The sequence below is a fragment of the Salarias fasciatus genome, chromosome 8, assembly GCF_902148845.1.
Source record: "Salarias fasciatus chromosome 8, fSalaFa1.1, whole genome shotgun sequence".
Lineage (NCBI taxonomy): Eukaryota > Metazoa > Chordata > Actinopteri > Blenniiformes > Blenniidae > Salarias > Salarias fasciatus.
Window position 1 is genome coordinate 11,424,745 of NC_043752.1, and position 14,357 is coordinate 11,439,101.

A 14,357-nucleotide genomic window follows, 5' to 3' on the forward strand; every position below is an offset into this window, starting at 1 on the left:
CGTTTTTGGGGCTACTTTACATTGGTGCAGTGTTGCTGTGAACAAACAGAGAGAGTAATCCCACTGTGCTTATGTGGGCAAACACTCAGGCGGGACTACAAGTCTTTTCTATGTCAGGAAAAGTTAATGCGGTGTTGCGTTTTGCAAAGAAATGCAAGATTCTTGTGTCTCCTTTTCACAGACTCTCTGTATCTTCAGCCAGCTTTGATTGCTCTCTCCGGAGGTTAATGTTTAGCCATGTCTCCAGAAGGAGGTGTTGCCTGTTTCAGCTATTTTTAAATGTTAAATAACTTTCGTTGCTTAAACAGGGTGACTTTTGCACTTTAATTGTCATTTAATCACTTTGATTGTATTTGGGGACCAAACTGTGTGGTCCTGGTCAGTTTCTCTTTGTCTTCTTCCCTCAAAGTCCTCAAAAGAGAGTGATGAATGTGTCCCACGTCTTTGTCTGTCAGTGGTACCTGTGCTCACACAGGACTCTGTTTTCTCTCCATTCTCCACCTGACAGCTCCGTTTCTTTCATGCGGTCAGCAGATGGAGTGGAATTCAGCGGGTCAAGGAGGACGTGACGAGGACGTTTTTCAGCTATTATGAAGACGTTTTTCTATTTGTCATAAGGTTTCATCATGACTTCAGCAGAATATGTATATATGACATTATCAGAAATATGCCACCTTGCTTAAAACGTTTTCAGTGACAGAAGCAGGCCTGAGAGATGTGCTCAGAGAGATTCTACCCTCCCAAACATGATTTTAGCAAATCTCCATGCATCGCCGTTGAATGTCGCTGAAGGTTTTTGTCCGTTGCTTGAACTCAATTTTGCAAAACTTGGCTCGTTGCGTCGAAAGTCGACACAAGCAAGAAACAACACATTGAAATCCGAGGAGCGAGCGTGTTACACAAATGCAACTAAAATGCAAAGCAGCGCTTCTGTTTATGGTGTGGTTTAAAAAACAACTTTAGGTTAACTCACTATGGTTTAAGCATGTGTCTACAGCGTTCAAGCGGTGATGGGCTTGGCCAGCCGGAGTTCCACAGAGCGGAGCATAACTCCTGTCTCTGAGAGAACTGTAATGGCAGAAAGCTGGCAGACCGCCATGACTGGTTGACAGATAAAGATTTGCTTGTACGAGTGTCAGTCATAAAACGAAAAAAAAAAAAAGTGTGAATGTGTGCATGTGTGTACTTCGGTGCAGACATTTTACAGTCTTGTATTCCTTGACATTGTCTATTGTACCAGCTGGTATGGGGAGAAACAGGTTTGAGCGGGGTGTGTTCAAGCTGATAATACACTATATGGCTGCACTTCAACAAGGAAACAAGGTTTATTAAGGAAGATCCTCGCGAGGAAAGAAGACAGAACGTGACTGCACAGCATGGTGCCTTGGACTGTATGCGTGCTGCTGCTGAGCGCAGGCCTCGCAAGGACAGGTGAGACTTTACCCTGATTCACCTTTATATTACTAATATCAACACATGTACACTGTATCTCAGCTCACACTATTCTGAAATGTATTTGCAGTTTATATATATATATATATATATATATATATATATATATATACATTTTCCCCTGTCAATACAAGACTCAGAGTGTTTTATTGCTGTATTGACAATCATTTTTTTCAGTGGACTTTCACGTCTTTTTTGTTGATCTGTGCAAATATGATATAATTTCACATATTTCACTGATTTGAAAGGTGCTGCTTGAATATATTAAAAAGATAAATAAACCAATACCAGCGTCTAAAGCAACGGTGATCACCTTAACAGGAAACTCTTGTTTCGCTGTGCTTGGGACTACAATTTAGTTACCTTGAGCAAATTGCAACGAAGTGATGTACTCCTTCCAAGAAAAACAAGAAAATCCAGTGGCAGCAACCAGCAACTATTTTTTTGGGTGAGAATTTACATACTTGAACAGCTTTTTCTCTCTCTCTTATTTTTGCAGGGTCAAATGCTCAGGGTGAGTGCACCATTTTATGATTAAAAATGATTAAAAAAATGGATATAAACTATGGATTTCTGATGAACAAAAATGTATAGCCATAAAATGCTGCCGATTTTGCTTCAATAACAATAATAACAGCAAATGGATAAAAACCTTAAAGTTAGTCTGTTAAAGCAGTTTGATGTTTCTCCTCCAGAGTGTGGACAGGCTCCTCTGAGCTCCAGAGTGGTGGGGGGTGGAGATGCTCCTGCTGGATCATGGCCTTGGCAGGTCAGCATGCACGTCCGTGGGTCTCACATCTGTGCAGGGACAGTGATCGGTGAGGGATGGGTGCTAACAGCAGCACACTGCATCATTACGTGAGTCTTTCTCATCAGCTTTAAATTCATTCACCATGCTTTTCTAGTTATTTCTCCATTCTCCCTGAGAAAAAGTACCTTGGGGTGAAAAAAACCCTATTGTGCATCAATAAAGCTAAACACAAGGCTTGACTCTAATATTTATACTCTTTCCAAAATCTTTTCTGTCTACTTCTCGTCGTAAAGACTGTGCCATCTTTGACATATCAAACACACGTCTCAAAAGTCTAAATTTATAGCAGCAGTAGTTTGGACAGGAAGTAAAAAAGCACTTCCTTATTGGTGGAGGGAATGCAAGATAAGCGTCAACACCTCAAATTAACAAGTTAACAACCCTATTCAGTGCTATAAATACGTATTGATTCACCCAGCCGTCAATTTTCGAACAGCTTCCTTTCAAGATGTAGTTAAGTGGAAGCAGCCGTTGATCCTCAGAGAGACACACAAACATCTCCGACATTACCTGGGCCTGCAGAAAAAAAAAAATGCATGCATGAAGGGAGAACATGCAAACTCAACACTGACAGCCCGGAAACCTGGAAATGAGCGCTGTGTCATGAAATCAGCCTCCGCTCCTCAGGTGTGTCTTATTTAAAAATATTAATTTCAACAATACGCTCCGCCAAAATAAAGGTGAGGGAACTTTATATCTGTTGTTCTTTGTGGTTGCCTCTGGCAAGGCGCAAATATTACTATCCGAAAAAAAAGGCACTTACTTAGGCGAAGGGCTTTTGGGGGCGAAGGACTAGTCCCGCACCGTTTGGAACAGCTCCACAAAAAGCACATCAAAACGAGTGGAAAATTCTAGAAGGATGTGCTATGACTTTTCTCTAAGTTCCGGCGAAAGAATTTCGAGAAAATTCCAAAAAAAGCGGGCATTTTTTCCTCATGTAAGCGGAAGAGGGCCGACTGAAAGAAAAAAAAAATGCATCCGTGCGTCGCCATACTTTGACGTAGAGACGTGATTAAAATATCAAAACGTTGACATTTTTGTCCTCTGTCCAGATGTCAAAACCTCATTTCAATATCGCCTACCATATTCAGCAGCCGGCACAAAGTAAAATTCCCTCTGGATTTTTATAGCTCCATACTCTGCTGGATTTTTATAAAATACATTCTTTTTGATTCAATTTCTGATTAAATTATTATTATTGTTGTTATTATTATTATTATTATTATTATTATTATTATTATTATTATTATTATTATTTAACACCCTAATACATGATTCTGCATCAGGGTTCAGTGCAATTGTTTATCAAAGGTTTTTAAAAAATAAATATATATTTTAATAGCATACACAAACTATTTAAATTCAATTTATTTTTATTTTGTTAATACACTGAAAGGACTCTAAACTCAAAGTGATGGGACTTGAGACTTGACTCAGGACTTGACACTTAAGACATGCAAATCAATGATCTGGTCCCAAATCTAACATTTATGTGAACTGAAGATATGATTATAAATCAACAAGAAGGATTGAAGTGTTTATTTGTGGAAGTCAACTGCATTTAAAGGAATTTTACCAACATAAAATGACATTTCAAGAGAATATTGATGCCACCAAGATTATTAAACAGATAAGCTGGAAAAGTGTTCCACGTGCTGTTGGGGTTCTTCATAAATTCCACAATCCATTTGATTTTAAAAGTGTTTAAATCCAGGGCCTCCAGACCAACCTGTTCCTTCCAACCTTTAAATATTTCTTTCTTCAGATAATGTTTTGTTCCCCTCCAAATATCGTATTTCATCTAATTTACCATATTTTTTTAATCATGTTTTTGGGGAAGTAAAGTGACAAAGAGACAAACACACATAGATGTACCTTCTGCTTTAGAGACCACGACTCTTCCAAACATTTCAAGATCTCTCCTTTACCAAGAGTTTGATTTACATCTGCTTTTTCAATGATTGGATTAAATTTTAAGTTGGAATTTACTGGTTGATTTCACTGTTGAATGCTGTGGATCAGCCACCTGTCGCACGACTGGAGAAAACTAGGGTCTGAGGTGATGCTCAAAAATAAAATACGGATTGATTTAAGTCAGTCATACAAATATAAATGAATCTATGCGTTTCATAAAATCCCTTAACAATATTTGCCCCATTAATGCATATATATTGTGGAGGAGGATCCACATTGCCAACACGCAGGCAGCTTCTCCTCGCACTGCAACTACTGGCACTGTACATGACTGTACTGCAGCACTTCTGCATTTTAGAATGACTCATGGATATGAACAAATAGACCTTATTCCTGCTCACCCTTCCTGAAACTGAACAAGATCACATTAGTCTCATCTGTGAACCCTGTGAAGCTTTTGATCCAAAGGATTGCTTTTGGCAAATCACTCATCAGAAGACAGAGAGTTATTATAATGTCTTTTTTTTTTCCTGTGAAGTCGATCTGTTAGTGAATACACTCTCTACTTCGGGAGAAACACTCAGGCTGGCCCCAACCCGAATGAGGTCCGGAGGGCGGTGTCCCAGATCATCGTTCATCCCAACTACAACAACACATTCCTTAACAACGACGTTGCGCTCATGAAGCTTGACACACCGGTCACATACACCAACTTCATCAGACCGGCCTGCCTGGCCAGTAACGCCAGCCACTTCAACAACGCCACGTCCTGCTGGGCCACCGGCTGGGGCAGAACTGCAAAAGATGGTGAGGATATATCCTTACAGCTGTTATTAACATATCTATTTCAGCTTTTGAACGCATTTGTACTTTTAATAATCTCGATTAAAACTCGTTGCTGCTCATTTTGGATTTTCACTGCAGATGTAGGCTGGTTTGCATAACCATTGGTGGAGAAACTACAGCTAAGATAAGAAAATAAGGTTATGAAACCCTCGCCTGACCTTTCTGTGAGGGCTCAGTCCTTGTATGGCATTCACACACGAATGATCCACATTTCAGTTCTTTTTTTTTTTTTTTTTTGGAACACCAGTTGATACTCACGGACCAAATTAGGACAAGTGCATATTATAAGTGCATAATAAATATAACCTTTAAAACAGCTCTGAGCTCTCTGTGCGTGTTGTATCACAAGAGATGCAGTTGTTCATCTATAATGAGTCGCTCTCCAAAAACTTAAATCATGTGACTAAACGTAAAACAAAGTTTGTAATGATTCAGTAACAACTGCATTTATGGGAATCCACATCTCTGAAAATTGCTGACACCAGGCTGATTTCAGTTTCTCTTCCACAGTGTCTTTGCCGGCTTCCTCCCCTCTGCAAGAGGTTCAAATCCCTGTCATTGGAAACAATCAGTGTGCCTGCACTTACGTCCCAGCTGAAGAGGCGAACATCACTGCCCAGATGATTTGTGCGGGGCAAAGAAACAAAGGAATATGCCAGGTTCAAGCAGAACTCTTTGCTTTCTGAATGCACACGCTGAAAACCTGAGCTCATACCTTTTTTATGTGTGGTATTTTTCAGGGGGACTCTGGTGGGCCTCTGCAGTGCAAACAGAACTCCACGTGGATCCAGGCTGGCATTGCCAGTTTTGGAATTCCCTGCGCGACGGGCTTCCCCGAAGTCTATGCCCGAGTGTCGGAGTTCCAGGCTTGGATCACTGAACAGGTGGCGGGGGCGAGCGTCGGCTTTGTGACGTACATGTCCAGCGGCGCCGACCCGGACGCCACCGTTGTGTGCCGCAGCACAAATGCTGGAAGTTCAACCAAGTTCGCGACTGAACTGGCGTTTCTTGTTGTTTTAGTGAAAGTGTTGCTGCAACACATTTTAGATACTTAAGAGAGGTTTGAAAAAAACAAACGGCCTTCTTTTCTTTTTAGTTTATTTCACAATTAGTTTAGTCTGCATAGAAAATGACACAAATATGACAAGATGAAACTGTGACAGTAAGGCTTTGCTTACACATTTGCACATTGAGCAATATTTTATATCATTCATAATCTAAGCTGTATGATAACTTTAATGTTATTGACTGATGGTGTAATTATGCATGTACAAAAATTAGCTTTATGTTGTATGGTTTCCAGGAGAGACATGCTGCACTACTTTATGTATTTAACAAACATTATTTTTTCTGAAACTTGTTGACGCATCATGTGCAAAAAGCAAAAAGACATTGAGGCTTGCTCTGGATTAACCTAAAGATCCTAAATTATTCGTGAAGCTGCTGGATTTTGTGATTCATAACTTATTTTATTACAGTGAAATGCATGAGGTGCTGCTATCTAAGTTGTTGACAAGCATGCGACCTTATTTGGTAACTGTATTTGAAATTCTGTACTTTTCCTGCTTCTTGAAAGTAAATTCTGTGTGCATAAGAAAGCAGAACTGAATAATCAGATAAGTTCTGCTGTTGTTTTTAACTCCTTTGTAATAAATAAAGAACATCTTTCTTACAAACGGTGCACTTGAAGATACATTTCACTTGTAAAAATACAAAAAGTACTTGAAGAAATGAAACTACAGTGCAAGTGTCTCATCTCAAATCCCCTTTTGCCTCTTAGAAGTCAAATTTAGGGCTTTTTGGTGTGATATTTTTGCCAAGTTAATGGATTTAAAAAACAAATTGGATGCAAATAACAGTTTATACAAGGACACATGTTCTTCATTTTTCAGTTGTTGTAGCTTTTGTTTGTGTTTGATTCAGATATATCACATTCGCTTTAGAAGAGTTTGAATATCCTCAGAGCGCCCGCTTTTTAATAGAAGTCTGATAAGTTTTTTTTATTTTTTTCAGTTCTCACTCTGATGGAGCGTGTAGATTCAGATGTTTTTTTCATAACACATTTAAGTGTCTCACTCGATGAGTCTGATGTCTTTTCATGTTTGCGTTTAGTTGCATAACTTAGTTAACTTTGGGTAAACTGTCATTTTGCAATAGGATGCATGAAGTGACACTTACTGTCACTCTCAGACTTAATAAGCGTATTAAAGTGTGTTGCAACAAAGAAACTCATAACAAAATTTGAATGTCTACTTATTTCAGAAAGAACGTTGAATTACTTTTATTTCATGTCAGTTCCTTAATTTTTTTTATTTTCTGTTAAAGTGTTTTCTTTCTTGTATTTTGGGATTTCTGTGTATATCAAGCAGCATTATTTTGTGATTTATAGTTTCATGTGAACAAGTAAAAATGACAAAAAGGCAAGTGAAGCCACACATTGGGGTGAATACTTTATTCCTTGTTGCCAGTACAAATCTTGTACTTGTTGGTGGAAAACGATCCATGGAAAAAAGTAAAGGTTGTGTAAAAAGTGAGGAAATCTTCACCTGTAAAAAAAGGCGTTTAAAAACAAAAAGGTGAGGGAATGGAGGCAGAACATTTTTCAGAATCTTCTTACTGCAGCAACAACCCCAAGGAAAGCCTTCTCCTTTATTCTCCTCCGTCTTCTACCAAGATGCTGGACAAACAGCTGTTACTGTTACTGCGGTGGACAGCGGAGGACACGCCCTCTTCCAGTGTGACGTGGCGATGGTGGAAGAAGGGTGTTTATGCTTAATAAGCGTGGTTGGCCACGAACAGTGACTCTCCACCAGCAGCGCTGCCTCCAGAGGAAGCATATTTTCCCTGGCAGGCCTGGCTGTTTGCCTGTAAGATGAAGATAAATAAAGGAAGATATTAATAAATGTACAACACAGCAATATCGATGCTATTTTGGATATAATCCATACAGTTCTTTTTTTATTTTTATTGGTTGCGCTTACCAGAGCTCTCTTGATGAACTCATCCTGGCAAGCCTTTCCATTCTCCTTCTTGCCACCCCAAGCCTTAAGGGCAGAGGCCTGCAGAGCGCGGCCATAGGAGAAGGTCAGGGCCCAGGGTCTGTGCAGAGGGCACTGGTTCATGGCATTCAGGTTGACGGAGGCCTCCTCCTCGCTCTGGCCACCGGACAGGAAGGTGATGCCTGCACGGGAAGGAACGTGAGAACTGAGAAACACTCTCAACAACCGAAGGATTTCGTGTCAACGGAGATGAGCGAGCGCTCACCAGGGACTGCGGGGGGCACGGTGCGGCGCAGAGCGGTGACAGTTGCCATTGCGATCTCCTGGTTGCTGTACTTGTGTGAGCAGGAGTGTCCGGCGGTGACCATGTTGGGTTTGAGCAGGGTGCCCTCCAGGTACACGTGGTGGTCGGACAGGGCCTTGTAGACGGCAGCCAGGACCTTCTCAGTGACGTACTGGCAGCGCTTCAGGTCGTGGTCGCCGTCGGGAAGAATCTCGGGCTCAACAATGGGGACGATGCCGTGCTGAGGAAGGCAAGAGAAGTCAAAAAATCTAAAGACTGTGAAGATTTACCTGGAGCTAATTTGGCGAAAACAGAGGCTTAACACAAGTAAAGTCAGCGGAAGTTTGTCCAGTTCAAGAAGAACCTGTCAAGATCCCCAGAGCTTCTGTCTCACCATCTGGCAGATGCTGGCATAGCGGGCCAGGACGTTGGCGTTCTCAATGATGGCCAGGCGAGAGGGAGTGGTGGGAGTGATCTTCAGAACACAACGCCACTTGGCGAAGTCAGCGCCGTCCTTCTTGTACTGGGCGCAACGCTCATACAGTCCATCGAGACCTGGGAGGAGAAGGAGGATGAATTAGACACATTTGAATGAAGCTAACATGAGATAAAGACACATTTCCTGTATTCCCCCGCGCTCACCCTGGGTGGTTGTCTCGCCGTTGGTTCCGGCCAGGGGGACAACACCTTTGTCGACCTTGATGCCAACCACCATGCCTCTCTCCTTGAGGTACTGGGGGAAGGGCTTGCCATCGTCGGTCTTCTGGTACATGGTCTCGTGGAAGAGGATGACGCCGCCAATGCAAGGGTTGACGCGGTCGTCAGCGGTGAAGAGAAGCTGGCGGTACAGCCTCCTGTTCTCCTCAGTGTTCTCAGCGTTGATGCTCTGGAAACGCTTGGCCACACTTCCTGGAGGTGATGAGAACACGAGACGGATGAGAGAACGCTCCATTTCATTGCAGTGGATTGCTGTTTACACAGTGTTAGTTAGCACTGGGTTGTGGGTGATGGATGGCAGGCATATTTTGATTAAATATATTTAACTTCACATTTTAAGTGCAGTCAGTTCTGGGTGATTTATCATTCGTATTTGTAATCTCAGTCTTTTTGTTTACCGGTGGACTCATCAGCGGCGAGGATTCCCTTGCCGGGAGCAACAATCCTCTGAGCGATATCGCTGAGCTCCTTCTTCTGCTCAGGAGTGAGGAAAGGGTATGCGTGAGGCATCCTGACTCTGGATGAAAGAAGGAGAAGAAAAATAGATTAAACTCATGTTTTTTTGTGTTCTAGACAAGATATAACCTCAAAAACTGAGCCTAAACATTCTACAAACAGGCAAGGTTTCCTCTTGGTGTGGTTTTGCTGGAGTATACCTGAGAAACTTCAGAATGAGTTTGTGCCTGAAACTTGTGGGGTGGTGGAATTAGTAGTAGACCCTTTGTCTGCCTTTTGTTGAAAAGTCAGGCCAGCTGTCTCAACTGTGTGGCTGCAGTTGTTGCTACTATAACTGTGTCGGCGTGCTGGTGGAGCGCACGATTCGCCAGGCGCATTATATAGTGGCACAGGGGATCCAGTGTCAGAAAACCCCCACCCCTTCTCATCTACCCTCTGCATATCTGACCACCCTTGAAAAGTCCCGAGAAGCATGCGGGTGACCTATTCCATTTTCTAAACTCTTATCCCTGACCTTTCCATTCACTGTCGCCTCTCGCCTGCTCCTCCCTGGACCTCAGTCGTCCTTCTCTGTGCTCACACTGTCAATAGGTTCCACTAAATATACACGGCGCATTACTGCATTGCATAAGTCACTGAAAGCATTGCAGCTCAGAATAAAAGGTGTTACGTAAAAGAGAATTGTGCAGCTTCATACCGAGCTGCCGGAGAGTCATGCTGCTCTGCAGGATCATTACTGCATCGGCAGACAGACAGTCTGTAAAGGGAGCTTATTCAAAAGACTGAGTAAGCTCTCGGTAGTCTACTGTTGGAAACTGAAACATTGTGTGATGCACTAAAATAAAAACCTTCTCACTGCAAGAAAGTAAATGGCTTATAGAAACCGCTCAGTGTGGTTTTCTTCTGGCAGATCTGAGAAACATCCAGCCCACGATTCACACGGTGACTGTGGTTGACATGCGACGCAGATGTTTCAAAATGTTCTTCATGAACCTCAGATAGTCAGAAACCACATATAGGTCCAAACGATGTGAAATACGCCCATGCACTTTCTGATTCACATGAGTTAAATGTACAGCTGGAAGCACAGAAAATCCAGTTTAAACAAGCAGGTGTTTAAATTAGATGTTTAAATTTTCTGCTCTTTTACCTTTGAGGTTGGGAGGAGTGCTGAGAGAACAGAGAGGGAGGGAGAAGATCCTGTCTTCGTCTGCGACACCCTCGCAGCCCACCGGCCCTTGTATTTATCCCCCCATTGTGACCCCTCACATTTCAGCTGCCGAGCTAAAAAAAGAACAGGACGCAACCAGAGATGGCTTGTGACATTCAGCAAGACTGGGGCTGGAGTAGCATGACGGTGAGCCGCCAGTGAAAGGGCAAAGAGTGCTTCAAAGAGAACTGGGCGAGGGACACTTGTAGTGGGAATGGGAGAGGAATGACTGGTGTAAAAGTTGCATAATGACAAATGCATGAAGGGAAAACAAACTTAAAATAAATAAATAAATAAAACTAATAATTTCACTTCAGCTTCAGGGTGATGTTGCCAAACCTCACATCCACTGTATTGTTTTCTTCCTGCATATTCTCGCAGTCTCTGCAGCTCATATTAAGGCAACAAAATGTCAAAATCTCACATGTCACATTATGTAGATCCAATCACTTTCAAAATGTCTTTACTGCTAAAAAGAAATGATCACTCACATTTGATTTGATTCTGATCTTTATTTTGAACATGTAAAACACACCAAACAAAAAAATCTAAATAAATGTAGCAAGAGTGGAAAACATCAACTATTGCTAATCTGTATTTACATGAACAAATAGAAGCATAGCTCTTTAGAACATTATTTTTTCTTAATTTAACCATCAAGTATTATTTTAAGGGTTATGTGAAGGAGGATAAATCTAACACACACACACACACACACACACACACACACGCACACACACGCACACACAGAGCATGTGACAACATTGCTAACCTGCCCTTAGAAATACTAGCCAGACACAGCGACACTGTGTGCTGATCCTTGACCTTTTCGTGACCTTTCTCGATCGTCTCTTCGTGGCAGGAGTCAGGAGAGGAGCAGGGGACAGGAAGGGAGGCTGAAGGGGGGGATGGCCGGCCAACCAGCATGCTTTAAAAGGGCGCACGTGCACAAAAAGTTAGCCAAGTTGCCCAGCACTTGGCATCTGTTCCATTTTATGTTCCTCATGTAGGTCAGGGTGGGTAACAGAAAATGTGGCTGCTTCTTTCAGAGGAAGTGAAAAGTGTGACGCTGAGGGAAAGTTGCTGTGTTGGGTTTTGGATTGTGCTGTGAATACATAATTTCTTCACTGGTGTGAGGTGAAAAGATAAGGATGTTCGCTTCCTGAGTACAGGGTGAGAGCTGATTGAGCCACAGATACAGCCATGAGACAAAACAAACATTTAGCTCGGTTATCACCCACTGCGCCAGTTGTTTAAGAAGCAGCTTGTTGACAACTTAGTAAGACACTGAGTAGTAATTTTTTTTTTCTGAAACTAGTTCAGTGCTGTCTTATTCAATTCAATGAATGAATGAATGAATAAACATCAGATTTTATGATGCATTTTAAAAGAGCTGCGTGCCTTTTCAATTTCATACCAACCGTTGCATCGAGGCTGCTTCCTGTTTTCTGTTGATCAAACACGCAGAGGATGGTGATTGCAGAAGCACATTAATAAACTGGTTCAAATCCCTGAACCAGACAGCCACCACTGAACTGCTCCCCAGAGCAGTCACCCAAAGAATGCTAGAGATAAGACTGAAAGACAGCCAGTCTGCCTCGAGCATTATGACTTTGACACCTGCCTCCACACAAAAAGTATTCTGTCTAATCTGTTTCACCCTTTAGTTTGTGCAGCTCTACACTCGAGGAAGTAAGTGTTCTTGAGGGGCAGAGGTTCAACTCAGAACCATTTTATCAGTTCATTGTACTTGTTCTGCCACAGTGTTAAATGTCTTTTCCATCATTCCATGTATACAGTAGTTTAGTAGATACATGTATTGAGCAGTGTGGCAGAGTGGAGACTTCCCACTCCGGGTCTCCAGCCAGCCAAAGTGGTCAGTGCATCTCATCGTCTGTGGGAGTAACTCCGCCCCCTCCTTCAGGAAGCATGTGCCTGCACTTTGGCATTCCAGCTGCTTCACACATTTGTCTGTTGAACTTCTTTTTTGATATTCATTTTTGCAATTTCAAATTCATGATGTACAACACTAAACCTAGGAATACTGTGCAAATAAATAATGGAACACGATGTGCTCGCTGATGGGACGATCATGTCGTGGACAGGGGGCTGCGTGGCTGCCCTGCTGGTTGACCCCTGGCAGCTGAGTGCTGCTTTTGCTATGGATTACACCACACGGTCCGCCCTTCTCTACAGAACAGGTGTGACATTTCAGTGGCGATTACTATCCCCGCATTATATGATCACCTGTGTATGAAATCTTATTCAAAGAATCATGGCAAGTTAAATCTACTGTTATTTCAACAAGCGTGACTCCAGTTAAGAACCTTTATGAAGCAAAAATAGACTATTTTAATGTTAAAATTTGTTTTCTTTTGTTTTGTTTTTTTCTACATGAGTTACAGCGATAGTTTTTGTGACTATTGCTGGTGAGATGTCATGAATCAGTGTCCCTGTAGTCCCTTGTATTGATGTTAACCCTCTTTTTTTTTTATCTTTCCTTCCCTGAACCTGCAGAACCTCCCCCGTTCTGTTGATTGATCCTGCGAGAGTCTGCCCAATTGCAAAGATTTTTCATCAGTGAAACCAGTACTGCAGATGTGCTCCAGAGTCAGTGTCTCTCTTCGGACAGGTCTTTTGCTTATATCAAACTCTCTGCTGGGTAGTGACTCGCCTGAAGTTTCAGTTTTAGTGTTGCTGTTGTTAGTGCAGCTTTCAACACAGTGGACCACAACATGCTGCTCCGCGGAGCTGTAAAAACTTCTACGGTGGACTAAATCTGTCAGGAAGCTGCAGTCACAGTCCTCACCTACACTAATCTGCGCTGGCTGCCTGTGTGTGAAAGGAACAATAGAAATACATTTGCCTTGTCCCGCCTCAGTTTATAGATCAATTTCTTTAAATAACCGGTAAAACCCACCAGGGAACAGATGATAGAGCATCTTCCCACACAACCTGATGTGCAGTCAGCTGAAGTGAAGTGAGTAAGTCGGTCGGTCCCACGCCTCGCTCACAGCAACACCAGGATGTGATCAAAACAGTCAGAGAGACTATGTACTTTTCTCAGTATATGCTCTTTATAGTGAAATAGTAGAAGAAACTGGACTTTAAAGAGGTATGAAGTCTCCACATATTCACTCTGATACTATGTGGAAGTCGTCTCTTTGCAGCTGTGAGGAGATGTTTTCTTATCGTCTTACTCAGGACTAGACAGACCAGAGGAAGTAGAGAAAAAGGAGAAATGGACGTCTTTATTTTAAGGTTTTCCTTTTTCTGAGGAAGCTTCTTTGAAAAGTGTTTGTGTAAGTTCAAATGTTTCACAATCTTAAATTAAGCCTGTTTTCTCCCCCCGTGGAAAACTGATGCACGTCAGGTTGTGGGAGTCAGTCACAGCTTCTGGTTTGACGTTTATTTTTTTATTTTCGGACTAATGTTGAAGCAATCCTTGTATTTGTGCTGGAGTGATGTGCTGGAGCCCTGAGTTTGATTTGGACTTGTTTTCATACATAAGGAAGGTTCACAGCAGATACATTTGGATTTAGTGGCGAAGCAGAGCGGTGAGATCTGAAACAGACCAAAAAGGCAAACAGAGAGAGACAGTCACGCACACTCACATCCACGTCAAGAGGCAATTTAGATGCACGTACAGGGACAACATGCAAACACAAC

At 42.2% G+C, this 14,357-nt stretch overlaps 2 protein-coding genes across 2 annotated transcripts; one reads left to right on the forward strand and one right to left on the reverse strand.

Moving 5' to 3' along the window:
• The first annotated feature begins 1,331 nt into the window (after positions 1-1,331).
• Positions 1,332-7,364, forward strand: LOC115393296 (testisin). The gene is made up of 6 exons (XM_030098204.1): positions 1,332-1,431; positions 1,952-1,966; positions 2,148-2,310; positions 4,716-4,984; positions 5,534-5,682; positions 5,764-7,364. The coding sequence occupies exons 1-6, from the start codon at positions 1,377-1,379 to the stop codon at positions 6,076-6,078; spliced, it is 966 nt and encodes a 321-aa protein (XP_029954064.1). The 5' UTR covers positions 1,332-1,376; the 3' UTR covers positions 6,079-7,364.
• Positions 7,365-7,452: 88 nt separating this feature from the next.
• On the reverse strand, positions 7,453-10,751 carry aldoab (aldolase a, fructose-bisphosphate, b). The gene is made up of 7 exons (XM_030098203.1): positions 10,629-10,751; positions 9,421-9,539; positions 8,948-9,214; positions 8,700-8,860; positions 8,288-8,546; positions 8,005-8,204; positions 7,453-7,888 (listed from the first exon to the last, which is right to left on the reverse strand). The coding sequence occupies exons 2-7, from the start codon at positions 9,530-9,532 to the stop codon at positions 7,796-7,798; spliced, it is 1,092 nt and encodes a 363-aa protein (XP_029954063.1). The 5' UTR covers positions 9,533-9,539; positions 10,629-10,751; the 3' UTR covers positions 7,453-7,795.
• Between the last annotated feature and the right edge of the window lie 3,606 nt (positions 10,752-14,357).

Bases quoted from the DNA above. Each gene is read 5' to 3' on its own strand.
- aldoab (XM_030098203.1), bottom strand. From the start codon at position 9,532: ATGCCTCACGCATACCCTTTCCTCACTCCTGAGCAGAAGAAGGAGCTC. The intron at 9,215-9,420 runs GTAAACAAAAAG...CATCACCTCCAG, and splicing joins CGCCGCTGATGAGTCCACCG to GAAGTGTGGCCAAGCGTTTC. The intron at 8,861-8,947 runs GTGAGCGCGGGG...TTCTCCTCCCAG, and splicing joins CGGCGAGACAACCACCCAGG to GTCTCGATGGACTGTATGAG.
- LOC115393296 (XM_030098204.1), top strand. From the start codon at position 1,377: ATGGTGCCTTGGACTGTATGCGTGCTGCTGCTGAGCGCAGGCCTCGCA. The intron at 2,311-4,715 runs GTGAGTCTTTCT...TTTCCTGTGAAG, and splicing joins GCAGCACACTGCATCATTAC to TCGATCTGTTAGTGAATACA. The intron at 4,985-5,533 runs GTGAGGATATAT...TCTCTTCCACAG, and splicing joins GGGCAGAACTGCAAAAGATG to TGTCTTTGCCGGCTTCCTCC.